The sequence below is a fragment of the Budorcas taxicolor genome, chromosome 3 (genome assembly GCF_023091745.1).
Source record: "Budorcas taxicolor isolate Tak-1 chromosome 3, Takin1.1, whole genome shotgun sequence".
In the NCBI taxonomy this organism is placed as follows: Eukaryota; Metazoa; Chordata; class Mammalia; order Artiodactyla; family Bovidae; genus Budorcas; species Budorcas taxicolor.
Window position 1 is genome coordinate 105,466,575 of NC_068912.1, and position 27,535 is coordinate 105,494,109.

At 48.7% G+C, this 27,535-nt stretch overlaps 1 protein-coding gene across 1 annotated transcript; it reads left to right on the forward strand.

Moving 5' to 3' along the window:
• Positions 1-8,834: 8,834 nt before the first annotated feature.
• Positions 8,835-10,154, forward strand: CITED4 (Cbp/p300 interacting transactivator with Glu/Asp rich carboxy-terminal domain 4). Its single transcript, XM_052637745.1, has one exon. The coding sequence runs from the start codon at positions 9,069-9,071 to the stop codon at positions 9,624-9,626; it is 558 nt and encodes a 185-aa protein (XP_052493705.1). The 5' UTR covers positions 8,835-9,068; the 3' UTR covers positions 9,627-10,154.
• The last annotated feature ends 17,381 nt before the right edge of the window (positions 10,155-27,535 follow it).

The window sequence follows — 27,535 nt, forward strand, 5'->3', positions numbered from 1 at the left end:
AGTCAGTTCTTGGCATTAAGTGGCCAAAGTATTGGAGTTTCAGCTTCAGCATCCGTCCTTCCAGTGAACATTCAGGACTGATTTCCTTTAGGATTGACTGGTTGAGTAAGAGCAAGGAACAATTAAAAAAAAAAATCAAAAAATGAGCAGAAGACCTAAACAGGAATTTCTCCAAAGAAGACATACAGATGGCCAACCAACACATGAAAAGATGCTCAATATCACTAATTGTTAGAGAAATGCAAGTCAAAACCACAATGAAATGTCACCTCACACCAGTCAGAATGGCCATCATTACAAAATCTGCAAATAATAAATGCTAGAGAGGATGTGGAGAAAAGGGAACCCTTTTGCACTATTGGTGGGAATGTAAATTGATTGATGCGACCACTGTGGAGAACAGTATGGAAGTTCCTTAAAAAACTAAAAATAAAAAAATATATATAAAAAAATATAAAAAAATAAAATTAAAAAAAAAAAACTAAAAATAGAATTACCATGTGACCCAGCAATTCCACTAGTGAGCATATACTCAGAGAAAAACCTAATTCAAAAAGACACATGTGCCCCAGTGTTCACTGCAGCACTATTTATAACATCCAGGCCATGGAAACAATCTAATTGCTCATCAGCAGAAGAATGGATAAAGAAGATGTGATATATATATCAGTGGGATATTACTCAGCCATAAAAAGGAATGAAATTGGGTCAACTGTAGAGATATGGATGGACCTAGAGATTGTCATATAAAGTAAGCCAGCAGGAGAAAAGCAAATATTGTATATTGACACATATGTGAAAAGAATCTAAAAAAATTGGTAAAGACAATCTTATTTACAAAGCAGGAATAGAGACACCGAGGCAGAGAACAAACATATGGATACCAAAAGGGAAAGGGAGGGAGGTGGAATGAACTGGGAGACTGGGATTGACAGATACACCCTCATGATACTACGTATAAAATAGATAACTAGTGGGAATCTGCTGCATAATACAGAGAACTCTACTCACCGCTCCATGGTGATGTAGATGGAAAGAAAATCCAAAAGGGAAGGAGATATGTGTATATATAAGGCCGATTCACTTTGCTGTACAGAAGAAACTAACACAATATTGTGAAGCAACTCTATTCCAAAAAAAAAAATTTTTTTTTTAAATGAGAACAAGGAGAAACCCACAGTATCTTCTACAACCTAGTCTTGAAAATGACACTGTCACTTCTGCTGGACATTCTAGTCCTTAGGAGTGAGTCATATGTCCATCTCACAACAAGGAGAGGAGAATTTGAGGGCCTATCGAATAATTTGTGGACATTTTTGGAAACCACTACAATGAAATGGAGTTGTAGGAGAAAGGTAGTATTTGAGCAAAGACTCAAAAGGAGGTGACAGAATTAGCAGATTGCTCTGGGCAGAGGAAAGAGCTGGAGCTGTTGGGCAGCTTACCTGGCGTGTTGGTAAAGAAGAGAGAGCGATACTGAAAGGAACCTAGCGGAGCTGTCACACTCCGTTCCTCCAGGACTAGCTGTGTGACCTTGGGCAAGGCACTTCTCTGTGAAATGGGAATGATAGTAGCAGCTCACAAGTTTATCATGAAGCTTAAATAGAATACTCCATGGGGCTTTCCCTGGTGGCTCAGATGGTAAAGAATCTGCCTGCAATGTGGGACACCCAAGTTTGATCCCCGGGTTGAGAAGATCCCCTGGAGAAGGGAATGGTTACCCACTCCAGTATTCTTGCCAGAACAGAGTTAGCCTGACAGGCTACAGTCCATGGGGTCACAAAGAGTCAGACATGACTGAGTGACTAACACACACACACACACGCACACACACGCACACAGAGCATCCAGGCCATGTCTGGTCCATAGTGAATGCTCAGTGTTGTTGTTCAGTTGCCCATTTATACAATCGTGAGGTTCTCATGGCAAGTATACTGGGGTAGTTTGCCATTCCCTCCTCTAGTGAATCACGTTTTGCCAGAACTCTCCACGAGGACCCATCCATCTTGGGTGGCCCCACATGGCGTTGCTCATAGCTTCATTGAGTTATGCAAGCCCCTTCACCACAACATGGCAGTGATCCATGAAGGGGAAATGCTCAATAGATGTTAGCCAGTACAATTCTTGTTAAGATCTGGTGCAGTAGCTTCATTCTCATCATCTGAGCATCAGATACAGAGGTGCAAGTCATCACCCGGGAGCTCTTGGAAGACATGACTTTTAGGGGACCTGGACAAAGGTCTCCCCTGTTCAGCAGCCTTGAGGAAAAGCTGCAGAAGAGATGAACTTTACCTGGAACTTTACCTGCTCTGGAACTCAGGTCTCAGAGCAGTCTCCAGGGTTGAGTGCCAGTCTGCCAAGCTGCTGACTGGGTAAGGCTGGGGGCTCTGCTCAGCCAGGAACTAGGGAGCCAGCTGAACAGTTCTAGAGTGAGGTCTCACCAGGTATCACTCCTGAGCCCTCCAGTCTCAGACAGTCTTTGCCTTGGGTGCTAGAAATGGGCTGTCAGCAAGAATAAAATCCAAAAGGTCTTCCCAACCAGCACCTGGGGTCTTAGGGAGAGCTTCAGTTCAGTTCAGTTCAGCCACTCAGTCGTGTCTGACTCTTTGTGACCCCATGGACTGCAGCACGCCAGGCCTCCCTGTCTATCACCAACTCCCGGAGTTTACTCGAACTCATGTCCATTGAGTTGGTGATGCCATCCAACCATCTCATCCTCTGTCATCCCCTTCTCCTCCTGCCTTCAATCTTTCCCAACATCAGGGGCTATTCCAATGACTCAGTTCTTCACATCAGGTGGCCAAAGTAGGGAGAGGTGGAAGCCACTTGGGCTTTCTATAAGTCCTCAAGAAGAGGGACTGGACACAAGGAAGAAGAGGGAAGAATCACATCCTTACTCGGTGATACAAGATGGTCCCTAGGAGCCAGCAGTTCCCTTCCACTGGTGACCACTGGTCAAGGATTACTGCGGCCCTGTCAACTCTTGCCAGGTGGGCTCAAGAGCTTCTCCTCCTGCTCCCCAGCATGGGCTCTTGAACACATGGCTTGGGGTGAAAGCAGCTTGAATCAGTGGGGATGGCTCTGTTGCAGGACTTCAAAAGTCCCTTCCAGCCCTGGCTCCACCGCACACAGCTTGTGACCTCAGCCAACTTCCTGAGTTATTTTCTGGGCTTCAATCTCCTTCTTTGTAAAAAGGGTAATAACTTCTGCTCTGCCTAAATCATTCATTCAATGAATACTTAAGCCTCTCCGATATACCAAGCACCATTCTAAAGCCTCAGAAATACCATGCAGAACAAGAGAGGCAAGGCCTCTGCTCTTAGGGGGCTGACCTTGTGGTGGGGAGACGTTCTCTGAAACAATGCCACATGGTGGGAGGTCCTGAGAAGCTAAGCGGAAGCCAGTAAGGAAATAGAGAGGGATAGAAGTGGTCAGAGAAGGTCTCGCTGAGCAGGGGAACTTTTAGGAGATCAGAACCAGGAGAAGGAGTGAGTCATGTGGATGTCTGAGGCAAGAGCAGCCAGGCCGAGGGAGCAGCAGGTACCCAGGCAGTCCAAGACAGAGCAAGGAAGCGATTCTTGGAAATGCTGGGAACAAATGAGGTTCAGCTAGTGCAATGCTTTCACAGCATAAATTAGATCACGTCACTCTTCTGCCAAAGCCCTTAAAGGGCCTGTGTGCTGTTCTCTGTCACTCAGTAGTATCTGACTCTTTGTGACCCTATAGACTTGTAGCCCATCAGAGTCTTCTGTCCGTGGGATTTTCCCAGCAAGAATACTAGAATGAGTTGCCATTTCCTCCTCTAGGGGATCTCCTGACCCAGGGATGGAGGCTGTGTCTCCCAAGTCTCCTGCATTGCAGACAGATTCTTTACCACTGAGCCAGCAGGGAAGCCCAAAGTGCCTAACTAGGCCCTTCCAAGGCCCTACGTGATCTTCTTCCCTCTGTCTTCTCTGACCTCCCCCTACCCCAAGCTCCCTCTGCTCTAGCCACCCTCCTTCCAGGCTGTGATTCACACCTGCCTCCAGGCTTTCCCCGACTCAGGAGCTCAGAGTCACCTGCAAGGCTGACTACAATGCAGACGACTGGGCCCCAGCCCAGTTACTAATTCAGGTCTGGGGCGGGGCCCCGGATGTGCATTTCTATCAAGGTCCCTGGTGATGGTGATGCTGAAGACCCAGTCCCCGGTACGACAGCTTTAGCAGGACACTCCAGACGTCTCCTCTGCTGGGACCAGTTGGCCCCAGACACCACTTGGCTACTGCCCTCTCCTCCTGCAAGTCTTTGCTCAGATCTTATGGTCTCCCTGAGGCGCACCTTGACCATTCTATGCAATACTGAACACTGCCACCTGCATCCCCAATCTCCTCTCTACTCTATTTTTTCTTTTTTCTGTAGTATTGACCTGTCTAACATGTGGATAATTATTTTACTTAGTCTGTTGTTAACTATATGTCCCCATGTACCTAAGAGTGATTTTAACCCTGATCCTATGAAGCCGCGTGTGTGTGTATGTTAGTCACTCAGTTGTGTCCGACTCTTTGCGACCCCATGGACTGTAGCTTGCCAGGCTCCTCCATCCATGGGGGTTTTCAGGCAAGGATATGGGAGTAGAGTGCCATTTCCTTCTCCAGGGGATCTGCCCAACCCAGGGACTGAACCTGGGTCTCCCGCATTGCAGGCAGACTCTGCCATCTGAGCCACTGGGAACTGTTATGAAGCCCTGAGGATCCCATAAATCTCCCAGGGATCTGCTAAACTCATCAAATATATATGCAATGGTTTGTGAACCGTGATGTTTACAGTATAAACTAAAACAATAAAACAGCCAGCCATTTTATCAGCAAAACAGGCTTATTCAGGCTCCTTTTGCTTATTCAGCAAAGAATAGCAGTTTAGGACAAACGACTATGGTGAGCCACATGCAAGTCCAGGTGACACAAAGGAGAGGAAACTCTTTTATAGAGGAGAAAGGGAAGTCGGAGGGGTTGTTATACACAACAGGTCCATTGGGGGAAACTGGGAGTTTGAAGTATAGTCACTTTTCATTGGTCTTTCATTGACTGAACTGTTACCAGGCAAGGAGAAAAAAAATCTTCCTCTACGGGAAACTAACGTCACTTCCTGCTGGAGATGGAAGGTGTGTCTCTTCCTGTTGGGAATCTGTACTGATGCCCCAGTGGTGCCTTAGTGAGAGCTCCCCTTCCTGGGCCCCTGACTCCATTTTAGTGAGGTTTCCCTTTATCAATTTTCAGTCAGTAGCTTTCATTAGATTCTCAAAGACTTACTTGATCCCCAAAGCTTAAAAACCACTTGCAGATCAATATCTAGCACAAAATAGGTGCTCAATAAATATTTGTTGACTAAATTAAAGACCCTTTAAAGCATTATTTGCACACACTTTTATAAAAAGTTTTATTGATTGATTGGTTTGGTTGCATCGAATCCTAGTTAACGCTGGATCTTCATTGCACCACGGGGGATCTTTCTTTTTTGATGTGGCACCTGGAGTCTCTAGGTGTGGCACACAGGCTCAGGAGTTGCAGCTCATGGGCTTAACTGCTTCTTGGCATGTGGGATCCTAGTTCCCTGAGCAGGGATCAAACCCACATCCCCTGCATGGGAAAGCAGATAAACCACTGGACCACCAAGGATGTCCCTCACGCACACTTTTTTTATAAAAGGAAAACTGACGGCGCACTGGGTCCCAAATGTTGATGTCCTCAGGCAACTAAGTCAGGACGACAGGGTTCCTTTTTAAAAACACAAATTTATTATTTAAAATACCCTCAGAGAATCTGAGTCAGGGGTTTGGGTGGGGCCAGAAATTTGGGATTTTTCAAAGCCTCCTGCTTCCCCCCACCTCCACTCCTCCAAGTGAGTCTAAGATGCAGCCAGGTGTAGGAATTTCTGTGTGAAATCTTTATTAGAGAGAGACTCAGGAGACTCGATTACCGTTTGCAACTTGTTACTTTTTCAAAAACCGTGATCATACCCATGGTCACTTGTGACCTTCTCACGAGCTCTCAGATGACAGGGGAGGGACTATAATCTCCCTTTCCCTAAGTAGCAAGCTGAGGCCCTGGGGAGCCAAGTGACAGCCCTGACACTCAACGGCCACACTGCCTGCGGGGGTTAGAGATACGGTTAGAACTTGGGCCCCTGGCCTCTCACTCTAGGGCTCTCCTCTCTGTACCAGCTGGATAAACCCAAGTTCCAGGAAATCCCAAGGACACTACCAGGGGAGGGGAGCCAGGGAAGGGAGGGGCAGAGTGGCAAACACGTGGAGGGCAAGGTTCAGGAAGTTGTCTCCTGGCCACCAGGAGAAACTCCAGCTGCTCTAAGGACATAGGCAGTCACATGCTAGCTCTGACTGTGTATGGCCAAAGGACAGTCACTTTCCCTGTTAGTACCTCAGTCTCATCTGAAAAATGGGACTGACGACTGTGGCAAATTCTTAAGGAGATTGAAATACCAGGCTACCTTACCGGTCTCCTGAGAAACCTGTATGCAGGTCAGGAAACAACAGTTAGAACCAGACACAGAACATCGACACTGGGAAAGTAGTACGACAAGGCTGTATATGGTCACCCTGCTTATTTAATTTATATGCAGAGGTGTTGTCGTTCAGTCACTTAGTTGTGCCCGACTCTTTTCGACCCCTTGGATTGCAGCACACCAGGCTTCCCTGTCCTTCACCATCTCTAGGAGTTTGCTCATACTCATGTCCAGTAGGTCTGTGATGCCATCCAGTCATCTCATCCTCTGTCACCCCCTTCTCCTGCTTTCAGTCTTTCCCATCATCAGGGTCTTTTCCAATGAGTCAGCTCTTCATATCAGGGGGCCAAAGTATTGGAGCTTCAGCTTCAACATCAGTCCTTCCAGTGAATATTCAGGGTTGATTTCCTTTAAGATTGACTGGCTTGATCTCCTTGTAGTCCAAGGGACTCTCAAGAGTCTTCTCCAACACCACAAGTCAGTGTATATGCAGAGTACACCGTGAAAAATGGATGCATCACAAGCTAGAATCAAGATTGCCGGGGGAAATATCAACAACCTCAGATTTGCAGAAGAAACCACTCTAATGGCAGAAAGTGAAGAGGAACTAAAGAATCTCTTGATGAGGGTGAAAGAGGAGAGTGAAAAAGTGGGCTTAAAACTAAATATTAAAAAAAGTAAGATCACAGCATCATATCACTTTATAGCAAATAGATGGGAAAAAAGTGGAAACAGTGACAGATTTTATTTTCTTGGGCTCCAAAATCACTGCTAATGGTGACTGCACCCATGAAAATAAAAGACACTTACTCCTTGGAAGAAAAGCTATGACAAACCTAGACAGTGCATTAAAAAGCAGGGACATCACCTTGCTGACAGAAATCCGTATAGTCAAAGCTATGATTTTTCCAGTAGTCATATATGGATGTGAGAGTTGGACCATAAAGAAGGCCAAGTTTTCAAATTGTGGTGCTGGAGAAGACTCTTGAGAGTCCCTTGGACTGCAAGGAGAATAAACCAGTCAATCCTGAAGGAAACCAACCCTGAATATTCATTGGAAGGACTGATGCTGAAGCCGAAGCTCCAACACTTTGCCCACCTGACGTGAAGAGCCAACTCTTCAGACAAGACCCTCATGCTGGGAAAGATTGAGGGCAGAAAAGAAGGGGTCAACAGAGGATGAGATGATTGGATGGCATCACAGACTCAATGGGCATGAGTTTGAGCAAACTTCAGGAGATAGTGAAGGACAGGGAAGCCTGGTGTGCTGTAGTCCATGGGGTCACAAAGAGTGGGACATGACTTAGTGACTAAACCCCAAGTAAAACTATTGTTACCAAGGAAAGATACAACATCCCAGAAGATCACCAGGGATTTACCTCTAGGGACAAAGGTAAATCCAGCCTTTCATTCATTTGAGGCACATTTTCAAGCTACCTAGTATGCACCACGCATTTTGCTGGGCATTGTGCACTCTGCACACATGACCTCATTTAACCCTAACCACATCTCAGTGGGATTGGTGCTGTCGTTATCCCCGTTTTACAGAGGAAAAAAACAAGCTCAGAGGAACCAGTGGCAATTCATTTGATCATTTGTTCATTCACCCAACTTTTACTGAAAACCTGCTCTGCGCCAGGCTCTCGGCCAAGTGCTGAGGACACGAAGCTAAACAAGTCCTTCAGAAGACATGCCTATAAATTACTTTAATAACAACTCAGTACATGCTTCCACAGACAAGTGAGTGGGAGAGAGGGGAAGAGCAATTGACTCTCCTGGGATTATGGGGAGGGGCAACTAATCTTCCCCGGGGCCCTGCTCCACTAAGGCACTCGTGCTGTGTGCAGAGGTGGCAGTTAAAAAGCCTGGGTTCGAGGTTCGCTTCTGTCAAGGCTTTGCTGTGCATTCCTAGGAAACCCTCTCCAGCCACTGAGACTTGGCAGTTCTCTTAATCTGGAAAATTAAGAGGGTAAGAGGTTGGGCTTGTGATACTGAAGTTCTGGGGGGTCTAAACCTCTAGCCCTCCCACCCCACCTTCTGGTCCATTCAAGCTTGGCCCCAGCCAGGCGCAAGACTGGAAGTAGAGCACCCAGAGCTGACGATCATTTGAAAAGTGCCAAACGCCCTGCTCCCAAGACAGAACTCAAAGCCGAAGGCGTGGCCTGAGGTCCAAAGGGCGAATCTCTGACAGGGGCGGGGCTGAGGCCTCCCGGAGGTGCGGCGTGGCCCGCCCAGAAGGGACTCATCCAGCCAATGAGCACCTGGGGGCGGATCAGCCCCGCCTCCGACTTTAAGAGGGCGCCGAGTCCGGGGGCGCGGCGCAGAGGTCTAGCAGCGCGACTGTGTAGGTGTGCAGGGTCTTTGCTGCCCATAGCTGGGGTGGACAAGAGCTCTGAGTTCTGTGTATACTGGGTTGCGCAGGAACCAGGGCCGGCCTCGGTTTTCCCTTGCCCGGCTGGGCTGCGGAGAGAGCACGAGGCTCGTATCGCTCGCCGCAGAGGAACAGCTGGCCGGGACCGGGGGACGCGCGCGCTGACCATCGGTCCGCCGCCGGCAGCCGGACCTCCGTCATGGCTGACCACCTGATGCTCGCCGAGGGCTACAGCCTGGTGCCGAGGCCGCCGCCCGCCGCGCCCGCCCACGGCCCTCACGCGCTCCGGACGCTGCAGCCGTACTCGAGCCCAGGCCTGGACAGCGGGTTGCGGCCGCGGGGGGCTCCGCTGGGCCCGCCGCCGCCTCCACAGGGGACCGTGGCTTACGGGGCCTTCGGGCCGTCGCCCACCTTCCAGCCCTTCCCGGCTGTGCCACCGCCGGCGGCCGGCAACGCGCACCTGCAGCCCGTGGCGACGCTGTACCCAGGACGCGCCACCATGCCCCCCGGCGCCCCAGGAGGCCCCTCAGGCCCGCAGCCCGCACCGGGAGCCCCGGCCCCGCCACTGCAGCCGCCGGCGCACGCCCTGGGCGGCATGGACGCCGAACTCATCGACGAGGAGGCGCTGACGTCGCTGGAGCTGGAGCTCGGGCTGCACCGCGTGCGCGATTTGCCCGAGCTCTTCCTGGGCCAGAGCGAGTTCGACTGCTTCTCGGACTTGGGGTCGGCGCCGCCCGCCGGCTCGGTGAGCTGCTGAGCGAGGCCAGGCGCCTGCCGGGCCTGCTGGAGAGAAGGGGCCCAGCCTGCCTGCCGGACTCCGCCCCCAGCGTCTGGGCCCGGCACGCACCCTCCGTGAGGGTGGAGGCCGCGGTGAGTGCACCGAGCCGACGCCGGCCTGGGACGCCTGGCCTCACTCCAGGCCCTGCCTCCTGCAGGATGACAATTTGAGTTCATCTCTCTGACCCGGAGCCTCAGCGGTAAAATGAAGCGGGAAGGAATCCCCTTTTCGGACTCCCAGTTCTTAGATTCTGTATCCTCTCCTCTAGGACTCTCCCCGGCCCCAGCCCCCAATCTGAGCCAACCCAGGCCTCTGCCTGATTCCCCCTCTCCTTGTGAAGCCCACTGTCGTCATTGGGTCCCTGGAGCCACCCACCCGCCGGGTCCCCAGCCCTGCGGCCTGGGCCCTGAGGTCACTGGGCACTCCGCCCTGGGGAAGGGCAGATGGTCCAGCCCTCACGCCTGTGGAGTGGAGCAATGCCCCATCTGGCCTCCAACACCAAAATAAAACTGGGTCACTTTCCAGTCTGGCGTTTTTATTTCCTCATCACTCCAACTATATTTGGCTTCTAGAGTCCTGAGGCTGCTAGGGGTCCTGGGTGAGATGGAGGCCACAGGCCCTGGCAGTGGCCGGGAGAGGAAACTGACAGTTTCTCGAAGATATCTGTGAGTTGTGCAATGGTTCTGTCATAAGCTGGAAGGCAGAGGCTGCCGCCACCACCGGGTGGCAAGGTAACTGAAGGTGGACTCCCTGCTTCTGGGAGGGATGGGGGAGGTGGAGCTTAGGGGTACTGCCTTCACTGTTCACTCAGCATGGAGGCCAGAGGGTAACCTGAGGGTCCAGGCTCTGGTTTTGAACTGGGACTCTCTTGTTCGTGATGCCATCCATTCAGATTTCTGAAGCTATTTCCTCAGAGACAGATACAGATGGTCCCCATCTTAGGCGGCGGTGAGGCTCACATGCAATGTGAGACCTTTAGCACAGGGCCAGACCCCTAGGCAGCAGTCAAGACATGATAATAATGACTACTCCACAACAATAGCCATGCCTCAAGGAGTCACGGTCCAAGCAGGAGTGGTAGGGGTAACAGGCCTGGAAAGCTGTCAGGATGAGTTGGTGCACAGAAGAGTGGGATGAGGGCTAGGAATTAGCTAGGACGGCCCAGCAGGCAAACCCAGAGAAGGGAGTGGTTTCCGCTGGTGGTAGTGATGGTGGTGGGTGGGGGTGGGCAGGAGTGGTCAGGTCAATACAGGCTTCAGGAAGGTGGTGACATTTGATGTAGTGAGAAGAGCCTTGAAGGATGAGTACATCCTTAGAACTTGGAGAAAATGGCATGCAAGTGGAAAGTCCATTCAGAGGCAGGGGGGGCACACGTGTACAGGGCCTGTATGGGAAGGAATGGGGTCTCTAGAAAGGTCTATTCAAGTTACGGGGATTGGGGAAGTAGTCAGAGCTGCTGTTCTACAGACAGGGATGTGGGGCTGGCCCAAACCTGGCAGATTTGGCCTCAGTCCTGCCCACCAGCACGGGTTCCTGGTCACGCTGCTGCCTCTCTCTGGAAAGGTCCATAGGTGCTTCAAGGGTGTAGGAGAAAGGGATGAAGAGAGGAATGGAAGGCATAGAGGAGAGGCTGGGGACCAGGACAGGACAGGGCAGTGGCGCTGGAGAGGAGAGGATGAGTTCCAGAGACTCTGTGCAGGACGTAACACAGAGCTGTGACGTGTGTCCCATGGTTGACTTTACCTTTGCGCCAAGCTTGACACAACTTTCCCTCCAGCCCGAGCTCACCCAGCACACACTGTAAACACCAACTCAGGAGTCACCAAGGCATGGAGTGGGCCACAGAGGTGTCTGATGAAAAAAATGAAGGTCCCTCCCTAAGATACCAAGGGTGTTCTGGGACAGAATAGGGAGGAAGGCAAAGAGGCTTCTAGGCAGGGACTGGCCTGAGCTCTGAGATGAGAATGGACAATGTTTGCTCTACTTTGGCCAAGATCCCAGGCCAGAGAATAAAAGCAAAGCAAAGGGCTGGATTGGGATAGAAGGGCCTGGCTCTGGTCTAGCCTCAGTTTCTCCACCAATAAAGTAGGGTTAATAACCCTGCCCTACTATTTCACAAGACAATAAGCCTCATGGTGGGTGGGGAGCAGATTCAGGGGTGGGATGATAAGCAGTAGATCAGCTCTGAAGTGCCCGCCGTATGTAAGTGGTTACCGTGAAAACCCAACACCCACCTCTTCCTAGAGTTAAGAAAGAGGAGAAGAGGGAGTCCAGCTCCTGAGCGATTTCCCACCCACTATCCCTCCCAGAGGGACTGCTGACAAGTTGGACAGCAGACAGATGGACAGAGGAGAAGGTAAATCTGGGGCAGCCCACCACATGGATCCCCAAATCACTGATAACTTTGCAGGATTCTGACCCTCCCAGCTGGAGGGGAAGATGGAGTGTCCTTCCTGCCAGGAGGCTTGTAGTCTGATAGCTTTGGGGTCCATTTCCAGAAGCAGCTCCTACTTGCTGTCTGACCTTCTGAATCTTGATTCACCTACAGTTATCTAACCAGCTTCCTGTGGTTCTCACCTCTTCCTGGGGCCACCTCCTAAAATAACCCATGGCCCCCTCCCCCGTCCCCCATCCTGTGAACTTCATTCTCCTACCAGGACTGGCTGTTTGGGATTGGGAGACAGGCTCCCTCAGGGTTGGGAACTGACTCATGGCACTGGCAAGACATTATTTCATCTTTTTTTTTTTTTTCTTTTTCATATGCAAGTTCCCCTAGGCTGAAGTTTGAATCATCTTTTGGTTGCCTGGATTTCATTAGCAAGTAGTTTTTTCCAAGTATGACTTCTCTCAAACTCATCTACAAAATGGAGATGCTAATAGTACCTCTCTCATAGAGCTGCAGTGATTAAACTAGTAAATTCCCATGAGGTGTTTAAAACAGTGTAGCTTGTAGTTTATCATCCCTGAGCCCTGGCTTTCTGGGGATGCCTTCATATATTAGTGTTTAGACAGGCTGTGTGGTAACCAGCTAGGAAGAGAAGGTACTCCAACACTGTTGCTTATTGGAATTCCCAGTAGCCAAACACCAGTAAACAATGGTGTTTATTTATTTTGCTGTTTAAAAAGTCTTTACTGAATTTGTTACAATATTGTTTCTGTTGTTTATGTTCTGGGGTGTGTGTGTGTGTGTGTGTGTGTGTGTGTGTGTGTGTGTGTGTTTGTCTAGCGGGCATGTGGGATCTTAGCTCTTTGACCAGGGATTGAACCCATACCTCTTGACTGGAATGTCAAGTCTTAATCACTGGGCTGCCAGGGAAGTCCCTCAGATGGTGTTTAGCTTGCAAAAATTTTATTAGGGAAGAAAGGGTCCAGAACGGAAGCAAGCAGAGGAAGCTACATGACAGACCCAACAAGGGCCAAACCCACGGGGAGGTTTGGTGCTTGAAGGGCCCTTCAGAGTCCTCCCAATCCTTTTTACTCCCGCCCCCATCAGTCATGCTTCCCAGGTGGCACTAGTGATCAAAGAACCTGCCTACCAGTGCAGGAGACATGAGAGGCGGGTTCAAGCCCTAGGTCAAGAAGATTCCTGGAGGAGGACATGGCAACCCCTTCCAGTATTCTTATCTGGAGAACCTCATGGACAGAGGAGCCTGGCAGGCTACAGTCCATAGGGTCGCATAGAGTCAGACACGACTGAAACAATTTAGCATGCATGGACGCACCATCAGTCATGGGATGTGGCTGCCCCGGGAAGTGGTGTGGCTGTGGGTGGGGTGGGGCAGCTCTCCCCTGCTGAGCCATCCCTGGGGGAGCTGCTGGGGAAAACTCTGCTGGCTGCACTCCTGGGGGCCCAGGGAGAAATCTGATGGAAGCAGGGACTGGACAGGCCATCACAGTGTCCTCCACAAGCACTGGAGTGGGAGCTAGGTGAGGCCAGTGTCATAAGAATGCCTCCTTACCTTTATCTCTGGGCACCTTGTTTGCCTCCGTCTGCTTAATCTCAGACCTGACTAGCACCTTCCCTGTTAGAGGGGGGAATATTCTTTTTAAGGAATATAGCTTCTAGGGTAGATCTGATGAGATTCTACACGACTTCCTGGTACATGGTGGATGCTTGATAGAGAGCTGCCACCATCATCATCCTCACCATCACCACTGGCATCATTCCAGCTCAGCTAAGTGTCCAGCAGACATTTATTGAGTAAATTAAATGAGCAGTCTGAGCCTGGTCTTTTCCCAGGAAGCTTAGGCTGTTTAGCTGATTACTGTGTAATCCTCTTGAATTCCTTAATCCATTCTTGCCTAACTCTTTATCCCACCCTGCTGTTAAAAGTGCTGGGTCAGGATTACTGCTGACTGGGGGACTAAGTCAAACTTATTGAGTGTCTACTGTGAGCAGGCATGGTGGGACCGAACAGCACCCAGTAGGTGCTTTTTCTCTTCTAGCCCCTACTATAAGTATCACCCAAACCCATGGACAGAGGAGCCTGGTGGGCTGGTCCATGGGATTGCAAAGAGTCAAACACGACTTAGCGTCTAAACAACAACGACAACAAAGCCTCTTGATAGCACCGCTGCTGTGTGTGCTAAATACTTCAGTCGTGTCCGACTCTTTGAGACGCTATGGACTGTAGCCCGCCTGGCTCCTGTGTCCATGGGATTCTCTAGGTAAGAATACTGGAGTAGGTTACCATGCCCTCTTCCAGGGGATCTTCCCAACCTAGGGCTCAAACCTGCGTCTCTTATGTCTCCTGCGTTGGCAGGTGGGTTCTTTACCAGTAGCGCCCCCTGGGGAGTGCCAAATAGCACCACTACGTGGTTTTATTCCCGTTCCTGACGTCAGAAAATGGTCTCAGACAGTGAATTCCTCCTCTAAGTTACACCCCAGTACGTGATGGGGGTGAGCATGCCCATTCCCATATATTCAGGGCCCTGTCCCTCCCCAAGCTGGGGCTGACCAAAGACCCAAGCCTGAAGGAAAGAAGAGCAGAGCTTCAGATTTGGGGCTGCTACTCTGTGTCCCTGAGATGTAGAAGTCACGCGGTGCCACTCTCAGCCTCAGTTTCTCCTTCTGTACAATGGGGAGAATAATCCCAGCCTCTGAGGTGTGTGTGTGCGACAATTCAAATGAGACTGGGTTTCTAACAGCACGTTGTAAACAGTGCAGCGCTAACTGGTTGGGTTGAGCTGGGGGTTAACAGTCATGGTCTGGAGGGAGGAGACTGGCAGACACTTTGGGACTTGAGATCCAGGCCAGCTGGGAGTGTGCAATGCAGAAACACACACACGGGGGTTCTGGGCAGATGATACCAAGCAGGTTGGGGTCTGGGAAACCCTGAGAGCTGGTGGTGATGAAAAGGCAAGGTGTGCAGCAACCTGAAGCAGAGGGAGCATCCAGGTAAAGACCCAAGGCCCTCTATGTGGCCTGGCAGATGGAGGGAGTAACAGAAGCTGCTCTCAGCTCAGTCTCCTCATCTGTCAACTGGAGACACCATTGGCTCTCTTTGAGAAAGAACTAACTTGAGGTGAAGTGCCTGCCCCCATGAGAGGCTCAGATGGAAGCTGTTGCTAGGAAACCTGACCATAGGGGTACGGACCAGAGAGCTTGTCTCAGCCGACCTCCAGCCACCACCCGACCCTCCACTCCAGCCACCCAGCTCCCCATACGCAATGCTCCTTATGCCTCACACCTCTGCCTGTGCTGTTTCCTTGGCCTGAAATGCCCTCCCCAGTGTCTTTCCCACCTTTCATCACATACCAGGTTTGATGGTGAATCTTACCCCCTAGACTGTTAGGTTCTCAGGAACAAGAACCTGATCTCATCATCCCCACTTCCAGCCCCTGTGTGGCTCGAAGTGGGTATTAATATTAGCAAGTGCTGGAGTGAAGTGCTGAGCTGGGAGCTGAGGCTGAAAGATGGCCAGGGCTTTTGTTTGAGTTAGCACTGGGAGCTCTGAGCTCTAGTCCCAACTAAACCGTGAATTCGTGACCCTGGGCGTGTGATTTGAGCTCTCCAAGCTCTGTATAATGAGGACTATGTTCCTCGCCCCTCTTCCCTCACAGGTGCTGGGAGGCAGTGAGGCTGGCCTGCAGGAGGAGGGCAAGGAAGTGTGATGCTCCCCTAGCATTGTGATGGGGCAGCAGGCTTGATGGGCACTCTCTCCTTCAGTCCTCTTGACTCCAGAAGGTGGATGTAGTTACTGGCTTCATTTTATTCCGCTGGCCTCATTCTAGGCAGCCGAGGCTCAGAGAGGTCAAGCAACCTGCTTAACCACACACAGCCAGTGCAGTGGATGGACAGGCACGTGGTGAAACAGGCAGGGCTATTTGGAAGAGCTTCTTTTTTGGCAGAGTGGAAGCGGGTTGAACATGAATAAGTGTGCAGTCCAGATACGCGACCAGGAAGCAAGAGTGTGGCTGGGAGGGGACAGAGAGACCTACACAGCTGCTTAGAGGGTGGTCTCCAGAGAGACTTCGCCTCTTCCTGGTAAGCAGCTCTGGCTGAGGGTTCCGCCATAAAATTGGCACATCCATGCAGAGGGCTTTCTCTTGGCACCCCAACCTACGCTGGCTGGGGAATCTGAGACTCTTGAGCCAATCATTGTTTGTTTGTTTTTAAAACAAATACATTGTCTCTAGTCAAAAATAATGCATGCTAGAGGCAAAATACTTTAAAAACAATTTAGAAAATGTAAAGTCAAAAGTCAAAGACCTCCCCCGACTTCCCCCTCCAGACATGTATAATGTGTACATTGTGTTACATGTTATATACATAATATGCATCACTTTCTCACAAAAATGGAATTATGTTTTCTATCATTGGATTTTTTTTTATTTAACATATTTTGGAAATCTTCCATGTCAGTAACTTTTTTTTATTGACTCCTTCTTTTTAATGACTGCACTTTGCATAACCCATTAACCCCAGACCCTAACTGATGGAGATTTAGCTTGTTTCCAAGTTTTCACTGTTACAGATAATGCTACAAGGAGCATCCTTGTATACCTACCCTGGAACACTTATGGGAACATCTCTGTACAGTGGCTTCCTCGAAGGGGAATTACTGAATCAGGAGAGATGAGCAGATAAAATTGCAACAGCCACTGCAAATAGTTCCCTAAGTGGCTGTAAAATTAGTGTAAGGAATCCCCCAAAGTTCTTCTATTTTCCATGACTATTTTGAAACAGCAATGCTTTATCTCCTCCTCTTCCTTTTCTTCAAATCAAAATCATTCAAATTTGCAGCTAGTGCCCTAACCACATGAGCTGTCTGCTGGTTAGGTCACCCAGTGCTGACGCAGAATATCTCACCTGCCTCTCATGGGGATCTGACTTTATTATTTCAGGTCGCATAGAGGTGAGGAAGCAGAGGCTCACAGAGCTGAAATGACTTGCCTACTACCACAAGCTAGTCATTTATTGAGTTAAAATATTTAATGGACTTCAGATGGTGTACGTAGTAAGAGATATTTAAGTGTTGGTTCAGCTTCTTTTACAAAGGGGAAATTTTTTATGTGGCTTAAAAAGCAGAAAATATTTCCTCCTAGTGCCACCCAGTCATTTAGACCCAGATTGCTTCCTTCTTGTTTCTCTGCCTTACCTGACCCCAACCTCCACAAGTGTGATGGCAGCTCAAAGTCCAAGCTCGCTTTCTTTCTGTTTTTTGTTTTTGCTCTTTGTCTGTGAAGTGGAAGCTGGGCCATGCCCAGCTCTCAGGAGGAAGATGGTAAGGAGGTGAGCACAGCAAATATTTGAAGATTCTTTTGACGAGGATTTATTCATGTGATCACCTTTGGCTGCAGGAGAGACTGGGAAATATGACTTCTAGCTGACAAACATGTGTTCACCAGCAACTCAGTTACTCTGGAAGATGGGGAGGATGGATTTTGGTGGGCAACCAACAGTTTCTACCATGGCAAGTGGCTCAGTTGAGAAACATTTCTCAACAGTTGAAAACATTTGAGAACCGCTCTCAATAGTTGAGAACCACTTCTCAACAGTTCTCAATTGCGAACTCAAGTCTCCTCGGCCCCATGGCACTTGGTGGGGGAGGGGGAGATGTAGGAGACCTGGGTCCTATATAAAGAGAACTGAGTTATCAGGTCAGTCATCACTGGGCATGTGAATCCTGGGTAACTCACTTCCCTTCTTTGAGTCTCAGTTTCCTTATCTGTAAAATGGGGATAATAATGGGACTTACTCTCAGATTGCTAATGTGAAAACACTTACCAAGGTTTGTAACATACTAGGTGCTCATGTGGTTGATGAGTTGGGGTAGAATTTGGATTTGATCACGTGAAAGGAAGAAATTCCAGGGAAGATGACAATCTGTGCAATGGCCAAGTGGCATGAATGAATAGGACTTGACTGGGAAAGGGAACAAGTCCAGTGTAGTCACCATGCAGGGTAGTGCTCAGAGCAGCAAGGGATCTACTTCAAGCAGGTAAGAGTCAAACAGGAATGACCCTTGAGTGACAGGCTGAGGAGCTTGAACTTGATCCTGTTGGTAATGGGGAGTCATGGATTTTATGAGCAGAATGGGAAAAGAGCAAGATTGTTGCTTTGGGAAGATCACTGATGAGCACAGAATGGATTTGAGAGGGGCACACTGGGAAAATGGAGAAGGCTGAGAATATGGTCACACTGATTCAGGGAGGGATAAGGGCCCTAGGACGAGTGGTGGCAAGGCAGGGTAGGAGGGAGCAGGGGTAAGGAAAGAAGTCTCAAGCCTTAAGGGAGATTTGGTTTGAAAAAGCATGAAACACAACGTCTGGTATAAACAAACACTCTTATTGAATGGACTTTATACCTTGGTTATTTCGGATTAAGTGTGGGAGGCACAATAAGAACAGCTTAAATGAAATGAACAAGATAGGTGTCTCAAGATTACTGTGGTTATAATATTGTCAATATCCGAGCTTCTACCTTATTGCTTTGTCATTTTTGAGTCAGATCTCATGGTCCAAAAAGGCTGCCCTAGCCACTGTATCAACATTCCAGCCAGAAAGGAGAAGACAAGAGAAGGAGAAGGGCATATTCTGGAAGCTGCTCATACCTGACCTCAAGAGAGCATCGGAAATGTGGTCTTTTTAAAATTTTTGTTTATTTATTAGAGTATAATCACTTTACAATGTGAAATATCTTTGTTTTGGGGGACCCATATGTCTAAATAGAATTTGAAAGTTCTCCCACTAAGGAAGAAGGTGAGGACGGATATCAGGGACAACCTGCAGTCCTAAGAATGGCCTGTTGAAGTGGAGGCTACAGGAAAGAGAAGAGCCAGAGATGACTCTCAAGAGTGTGGATGGAGGACAGGGTGGGTCTTCCCTGAGGGGGTATCCAGGAGGAGGACCAAACTGGGAGAGTGGGATAAGGTCAGGATGGACATATGGGGTCATCCCGGGTTGACATCCAGGTGGAGGAGGCCCAGGTAAATGGGCCACGCCCTCAGTAGTGAGGTCTAGACGGAGAACAAACACCTGTTCTTGAGTTACTAGCGTATCCATGGTTGCCATAGGGATGATAATGGCGAGTAATCGAAGAAAGTGGCCGAGGACAGAACACAGACCCTAAAGGGAAGGGAGGGACGGAGACGGAGAAGAAACAGCTGGGCAGGTAGCAGGAGCGCAGGCAGAAGTGTCCCGAAGGCCGAGGGCGACGTTTCCTGAAGCAGGTGTGGTCAGCAGTGTCGAATGCTGCTAAGAAGTCAGGTGAAATGAAGGCCGAAAAGAGGCTGTTCAGTTTATTAACCAGAAAGTGAAAACTGGCTTTGCCAGAGCCGCTTCAGGGGAGCAGAGCAGCTAGTCAGGCTGCAGGAGGTCAGAAGGAGGTGGGAAAGAGGAAGAAGTGCCAGCAAAGTCCATGACTTGACTAAGTCATCTCCTTGACCTCAGTGTTTTCTCAAGCGACCCAAGTCTGTCTGGGTTTGGCCCATAGGGTTCCAGCTCCTGATGAGGATGTAGTACCCCCTGTGCCCAGGAGGTGGCAGCACCACACCAACTGACACCACCTGAACCAACAACACGGAGCACATACCAATGTATTTTCAGAAAAATAAGGTTAGCTCCCTGAACACTGAAGCTTTGGTGGGAGTGGCGGGGGTGGGGTGACGGAGGTAGCAGGGCTGGGGGGAGGCGGTTCACCGTCTTAGATGAGGGCCTTAAGCAGAGGAAACTGAATGGAACTTTGGGTTCAAATCCTGGCTGTAGCTTACTGGCTGTGTGACCCCGAGGAAGTCCTGTTTCCTGGTTGGCAAGCTGGGGACGCTAACCAGCTTGAATACACCTCTGGGGCCACCAGGGATCACGAAAGGAGTATGGCTGTGTCTGAAGGTCTTGTGGGCAGATCCAGGGCAGGAGGGGGCCAGGGGGAACAGGAGGAGGAGCTGATGGAGGGAATCCAGACTAGATGAACCCAGGGTGGGGGTAGGTGGGTGCAGGGAGGGTAGGCAGCGGTGTGTGTGGTTCTACAAAGACTGTGGTTTTGGAGTCAGGAAAGATGGGTTCATATTTTGCAGTTGGGGTACCAACGCTCATAGAGGAGGGGAAATGACTTTCCCAGGGTCACACCCCTCAAACAGGCAAAGCAGAGGCACCACAACCAAAATCTGGGAAAGAATTTGATGTCTAATATAGTTTTTAAAAGCACTGAAGCTGTATCATGGGAAGAATCAGATCTCTGGGAATCAGATCTCTTTTTTTAACCACAACAATGTGGTTCTGTGTTTCCTACACTAGGAACTTTTGATGGTGTCTCTTCTGATCCCTGTTTGACCCTCACGTTCTGAGAGCACCCCACATCTGCTCCTTCTTCCCAGAGATGACATGAGAGCCGGTTAAAGATTTGAGAGAAGGAAGGCCACCCAAGGACAAGCCTAGAGGTCAAGAGACTCGCGGTCAGCTGTGGGCTCTGCCCTGACCTACCGAGCCTCAGTTTCCCCATCTGCAAGATGCTTCTGTGGGGCCAGCCTAGCAGCTGGAGCTGGAGCTGCCTGGGAGCCTTGGCAGCTCTGATTATTTTCTGAAGGTTCTTGTTCCCACTTTGAGCCTCCCTGCCTGCCCCCTGAAAATCGCTCCCCCTCAGTGTTGTCACTGTCCCACTTCCTTTTCATTTTCTTCATAGCTCTTATCACTCTCTGATATTATCTTCTTTCTTGTTTATTTTCCGTCTAGACAGTAATCTACTGTCTACGCCATGTGAGCAGGGGCTTCGTGAGTTTGGGAGAGCCTCTTTGACCTTGGCACCTCAAATAGTGTTTGGCATGTAGTAGACATGAATAAACAGTTGTAGAATAAATGAGCGAAGGGCAGACAGTGCAACCCATCACTCTCTGAGTCCTGGAGTTCCTGTTCAGCTCTGCCACCCACCTCTCTCTCTCTCCCAGATACTCTGGCCCTAACTACTTGGCCTTACGGTGGGGTGTACTGGTCCCCAAAGTCCAGCCTCCCTCCTGGCCCCAGGCCAACACTGCAACACCAAGCCAGGGTCTTGGTAAACACGCTGTATGGCCATGGGGACACATAACAGGGGCTAGGAGGATTCCCACAGGGAAGATGATTGGTTCCAGGTGACCTGCTTCCCTCCCTTCCTGCCAACCAACATTTCTTAACCACCTTGTATCCAGCCTTGTTCGGGGGCGGAGTGGGGGGGGGAGGGGAGAGGGGAGGGCAGGTGGAATGGTGATGACCATGTTCGGGGGTGGTGGGGGCGGCGGGTGGAATGGTGATGACCGTAGGTGAGAAGCAGGTGTGCTTCTTGCCCTCCAGGAGCTGAAGTGACACCTGGGGAAGGGGCAGCAGGGAAGGGGTCAAGAGATCCAGGAGAGGAGCTGAGGAGCCTAGTGGGAATGAGGGTCAGAGGGAACTGCAGATCCCACTCCAGTTCTGAGCAGGCAGGGAAGCCTGCATTTCAGGCCTTAGGACCCTCCACCCAGCTGTCTGTTCTCCAGCAGTCTTCACCCTTTCTTCCAGGAAATTCTCCATGTGTCCCATCCACTCTATAGTCTGTGTACAAAAAGGAGAAAAAGGGGAGGTGTCTGGCAGCCAGAGAAGCCACTGGGACAAAAACAAAGATATTAGTGTGTGTGTGTGTGTGTGTGTGTGTGTGTGTGTGTGTGTGTGAGTTGCTCAGTAGTGTCCAACTCTGCAATCCAACGGACTATAGCCTGCCAAGTTCCTCTATCAGTGGAATTCTCCCAGCAGGAATACTGCAGTGGGTTGTCATTCCCTTCTCCAGGGCATCTTCCACACCCAGGGGTTGAACCCATCTCTCCTGCACCGCAGGCAGACTCTACTGACTGAGCCAGTAGGAAAGCCCAGAGATGTTGGAGGAGAGTGTTAAGAACATTCTGTTTTGTGATGGATAATGTAAACCTGCCACTAGCTGTATTAGTCAGGTCTTGCTGTGATAATGCTGTGAAACGAGCAAACCCCAATTCTCAGGGGCCCATAGATTCAAAGATTACTTCATACTCCTGGGTGTTAGTTAGATCAACTGCAGTTCAGCTGATACTTGGGCCAGGCTGGACTCTCAGCTCTGAATCTGGCTGAGGTCTGCTCCAGGAGTCTGCATTCTGGACCCGGGAAGAAGGAACAAGAGCTATCCAAGTATTCTCATGCAGGAGGAAGGAAGCACCCGGAGGTCTGGCAGACTTACCATGCCTCTTTTGGCTTTATCTTGGAACAAATACACTGTCCTTTCACCCAACATTCCACTGGCCAGATTAAATCCCATGGCCAAGTCCAAGGTCAGTGGGGTAGTAGAGTGGGAGCTGTGCAGCTCAGATCCCCCCTTAAAAGTCTATACACTCCTTCCCCAGCAGTTGGGAGTCTCCACTGTGGGCTCACAACTGTCAATCCATGGGAACCGCCTCATCTAAACCCACGCCCCTCCCAGGGGCTCTTGACCAGTGACTGGCTGATGCATAGAAACAAAAGCCGGCCTCCTTCCCTCGATTTGGCCCAGTCTGAAGGGCTATCTGAGCTCCCGAGCACCTGAAGATCTGAAGATGCCTTGCTGAGTTCACATTGCACGCCAGCTTCTCCCCATGCCTAGTCCTGCCTTGCTACTTCTGTCAGATGAATCTCCTGAGAACACGCCCTGATAAACCTTCTGCACACCAGTCTCATGAATAGGATGAAAAGGCAAAAAGATATGACACCGGAAGATGAGTCCCACCAGGTGAGTTCAATATGCTACTGGGGAAGAGCAGAGAAATAGCTCCAGAAAAAATAAAGAGGCTGGGCCAAAGGGGAAACAGCGCTTAGCTGTGGATGTGTCTGGTGGTAAGAGTAAAGTCTGATGCTGTAAAGAACAATACTGCAGAGCAATCTGGAATATTAGGTCCATGAACCAGGGTAAATTGGATGTGGTCAAATAAGAGATGGCAAGAGTGAGCATCAACATTTTAGGAATCAGAGAACTAAAGTGATGGGAATGGGCAAATTTAATTCAGATGACCATGATATCTACTACTGTGGGCAAGAATCCCTTAGAAGAAATGGAGCAGCCCTCGTAGTCAACAAAAGAGTCCGAAATGCAGTATTTGGGTGCAATCTCAAAAAACGAAAGAATGATCTCCTTTCATTTCCAAAGCAAACCAGTCAACATTACAGTAATCCAAGTCTATGCCTCAACCACTCATGCCAAAGAAGCTGAAGTTGAATGGTTCTGTGAAGACCTACAAGACCTTCTAGAACTAACACCAAAAATAATAATAATAATAATGTCCTTTTCCTCATAGGAGACTAGAATGCAGAAGTAGAAAATCAGAGATACCTGGAGCAACAGGCAAGTTTGGCCTTGGAGTACAAAATGAAGCAGGGCAAAGGCTAATAGAGTTTTGCCAAGAGAACACACTGGTCATAGCAAATACCCTCTTCCAACAACACAAGAAGACTCTACACATGGACATCACCAGATGGTAAATACTGAAATCAGATTGATTATATTCTTTGCAGGCGAAGATGGAGAAGCTCTTATACAATCAGCAAAAACAAGACCAGGAGCTGACTATGGCTCAGATCATGAATTCCTTATTGCAAAATTCAGACTTAAATTGAAGAAAGTAGGGAAAACCACAGGCTCTTCAGGTATGACCTAAATCAAATCCCTTATGATTATACAGTGGAAGTGATGAATAGATTCAAGGGATTAGACCTGGTAGACAGAGTGCCTGAAGAACATGGGCAGAGGTTCACGACATTTTATAGGAGTCAGCGACCAAAACCATCCCAAAGGAAAAGAAATGCAAGAAGGCAAAGTGGTTGTCTGAGAGGCCTTATAAATAGCTGAGAAAAGAAAAGAAGCAAAAGGCAACAGAGAAAGGGAAAGATATACCCGTTTGAATGCAGAGTTCCAGAGAACAGCAAGGAGAGGGAAGAAGGCCTTCTTAAGTGAACAATGCAAAGAAATGGAGGAAAACAATAGAATGGCAAAGACTAGAGATCTCTTCAAGAAAACTGGAGCTACCAAGGGAACACGTCACGAAAGATGGGCACAGTAAGGACCTAATAGCAGAAGAGTTCAAGAAGACATGGCAAGAATACACAGAAAAACTAAGCAAAAAAGGTCTTAATGACCTGGATAACCATGATAGTGTGGTCATTCACCTAGAACCAGACATCCTGGAGTGTGAAGTCAAGTGGGTCTTAGGAAGCATCACTATGAACAAAGCTAGCAGTGATGATGGAATTCCAGCTGAGCTATGTCAAATCCTAAAAGATGATGCTGTGAAAGTGCTGCACTCAATATGCCAGTGCATTTAGAAAACTCAGCAGTGGCCACAGGACTGGAAAAGGTTCGTTTTCATTCCAATCCCAAAGAAAGGCAATGCCAAAGAATGTTCAAACAGCTATACAATTGCACTTATTTCACACGCTAGCAAGGTAATACTCAAAGTCCTCCAAGCTAGGCTTCAACAGTATGTGAACCAAGAGCTTCCATATGTACAAGCTGAATTTAGAAAAGGCAGAAGAACCAAAGATAAAATTGCCAATATCTGTTGGATCATAGAAGAAGCAAGGAATTCCAAAAAAATCTATTTCTGTTTCATTGACTATGCTAAAGACTTTGACTGTGGAAACTAACTGTGGAAAATTCTTAAAGAGTTAGGAATACCAGACCACCTTACTTGTCCCCTGAGAAACCTATATGCAGGTCAAGAAGCAATAGTTAGAACCAGACATGAAACAATGGACTGGTTCAAACTTGGGAAAGGAGTATGTCAAGATTGTATATTGTCAGCCTGCTTATTTAACTTCTATACAGAATTGTTGTTCAGTCACTTCGTTGTGTCCAACTATTTGTGACCCCATGGACTGCAGCAGTCCATGCCTCCCTGTCCTTCACCATCTCCTGGAGCTTACTCAAACTCATGTCCATTGAGTCAGTGATGCCATCCAACCATCTCATCCTCTGTTGTCCCCTTCTCCTCCTGCCTTCAGTCTTTCCCAGCATCAGGGTCTTTTCCAGTGAGTTTACTCTTCACGTCAGGTGACCAAAGGATTGGAGTTTTAGTATCAGTCCTTTGAATGAATATTTGGAGTTGATTCCCTTCAAGATTGACTGGTTTGATCTCCTTACTGTCCAAGGAACTCTCAAGAGTCTTCTCCAGCACCACAGTTTGAAAGCATCAATTCTTCAGCACTCAGCCTTCTTTGTGGTCCAACTCTCACATCTGTACATGACTGCTGGAAAAACCATAGCTTTGACTATATGGACCTCTGTCGGCAAAGTGATGTCTCTGCTTTTTAACATGTTGTCTAGCAGAGTACATCATGAAAAATGCTGGGCTGGATGAATCAAAAGATTGCCAGGAGAAATATCAACAACCTCAGACTTGCAGATGATACCACTCTAATGGCAGAAAATGAAGAGAAACTAAACAGCCTCTTGATGAAGGTGAAAGAAGAGAGTGAAAAAGCTGGCTTAAAACTCAACATTCAGAAAACTAAGATCATGGCATTCAGTCCCAACACTTCATGCAAATAGATGGGAAAAAAGTGGAAACAGTGACAGATTTTATTTTCCTGGGCTCCAAAATCACTGCAGATGGTGCTGCAGCCACGAAATTAAAAGACGCTTACTCCTTGGAGAAAAGCTATGACAGACCTAGACAGCATATAAAAAGCAGAGGCATCTCTTTGCCAACAATAGTCTGCCTAGTCAAAGCTATGCTTTTTCCAGTAGTCATGTATGGATGTGAGAGTTGGACCATAAAGAAGGCCAAGCACTGAAGAACTGATGCTTCTGAATTGTGGTGCTGAAAAAGACTCTTGAGAGTCCCTTAGACAGCAAGGAGATCAAACCAGCCAGTCAATCCTGAAGGAAATCAACTCTGAATATTCATTGGAAAGACTGATGCTGAAGCTCCAATACTTTGGCCACCTGACGTGAAGAGCCAACTCATTGGAAAAGACCCCAATGCTGGGAAAGATTTAGGGCAGGAGGGGAAGGGGGTGACAGAAGATAAGATGGTTGGATGGCATGATGGACTCGACGGACATAAGTGTGAACAAACTCTGGGAGATGATGAAGGACAGGGGAGCCTGGCATGCTACAGTCCACAGGGTCACAAAGAGTCAGACACAACTTAGCGACTGAACACCAGTCTCAGAATCTGTAGGAAAGCCATTGTAAGACAGGTAGGGTGGTATACTCCACCCAAATGTAGCCACGGTGATGTGAGGAAGGAAGGCAGCCTTTTGGACAAATAATAAATCTGCTGTAACAGTTAACTCATCTTGGAGAAAGATCTGATTCATTTTGGCTGCAACGAAAAGGTGGCCACATGCTCACTGTGTGTGTGGGCAGGGTTTGGGGGTGAGAACTGAGGCCACATTTGAGAGGTCATCATTTTTCAGTTGCATTGATTTTATCTTATGTGTTGTGGTCCCATATAGATTATATTGTAGCAAGGATTCTGGGACTTTAACAGAGGCTTTTGAAAAGGGTTCTGGGGCTTTTTTAAAAAAAGGTTTACAAATCACTGGCTTCCATGATATCTGGATATATGTCTAGATCTGTCCAGCTGGGATAGAGCAAGCCCCAGAGTAGATCCTCAGCTCTGTGCACCTGGAGCAGAAATTTCAGGGGCCAGGTTGGTAGGTCAAACCCCCCCTCCAGGTATTAGGAACTGATTGTGACCCCCATTCCAAATCCATAGATTGAAGTCCTAACTCCCAGTACCTCAAAATGTGACTATATTTGAAAATTCAATTTCTAAAGAGGTTACTAAGTTAAAAGGAGATTGTTAGGGTGGATCTTAGTCCAATATAACCTGTGTCCTTATGGGAAGAGATCAGGGCACACACATGTACAGAGAGGTGATCAAGTAAAGACCCTGGAAGAAGATGTCCATCTACAGGCCAAGGAGAAAGGCCTCAGGAGGAAACCAATCTTCTGATACCTTGATCTTAAACTTTCAGCCTCCAGAACTGTGAGGAAAGAGATTTCTGTTGTTTAAGCCCCCACATCTGCCATCTGCAGCATTTGTGATGGGAGCCCCCAGCAAAGTAATACAGCTTGTAGCAGCCTTCAGGACCCTCTTGCACACAAGAGGTGTGAAAGGAGAGAGATACCCCTCTTGAGGGAAAATAAAGAAGATTTTTTCAACAACTGGAACTGTCCAAAGTCCAGGAAATATTTTATCCAAATTGAGAACTATGCCGCATGATTTTCTTTGATCAGCATAAGTGGTGGTCCAGTGGTTAAGAATCCATCTGCTAATGCAGGGGACACAGCTTTAATCCCTGGTCAGGGAAGATCCCACAGGCTGCCAAACAACTAAACCCCTGCTCCACAACTACTGAGCCTACACTCTAGAGCCTGGGCTCTGCAACAGAAGCCAGGGCAATGGGAAGCCTGCGACTGGAGAGTAGCCCCCGCT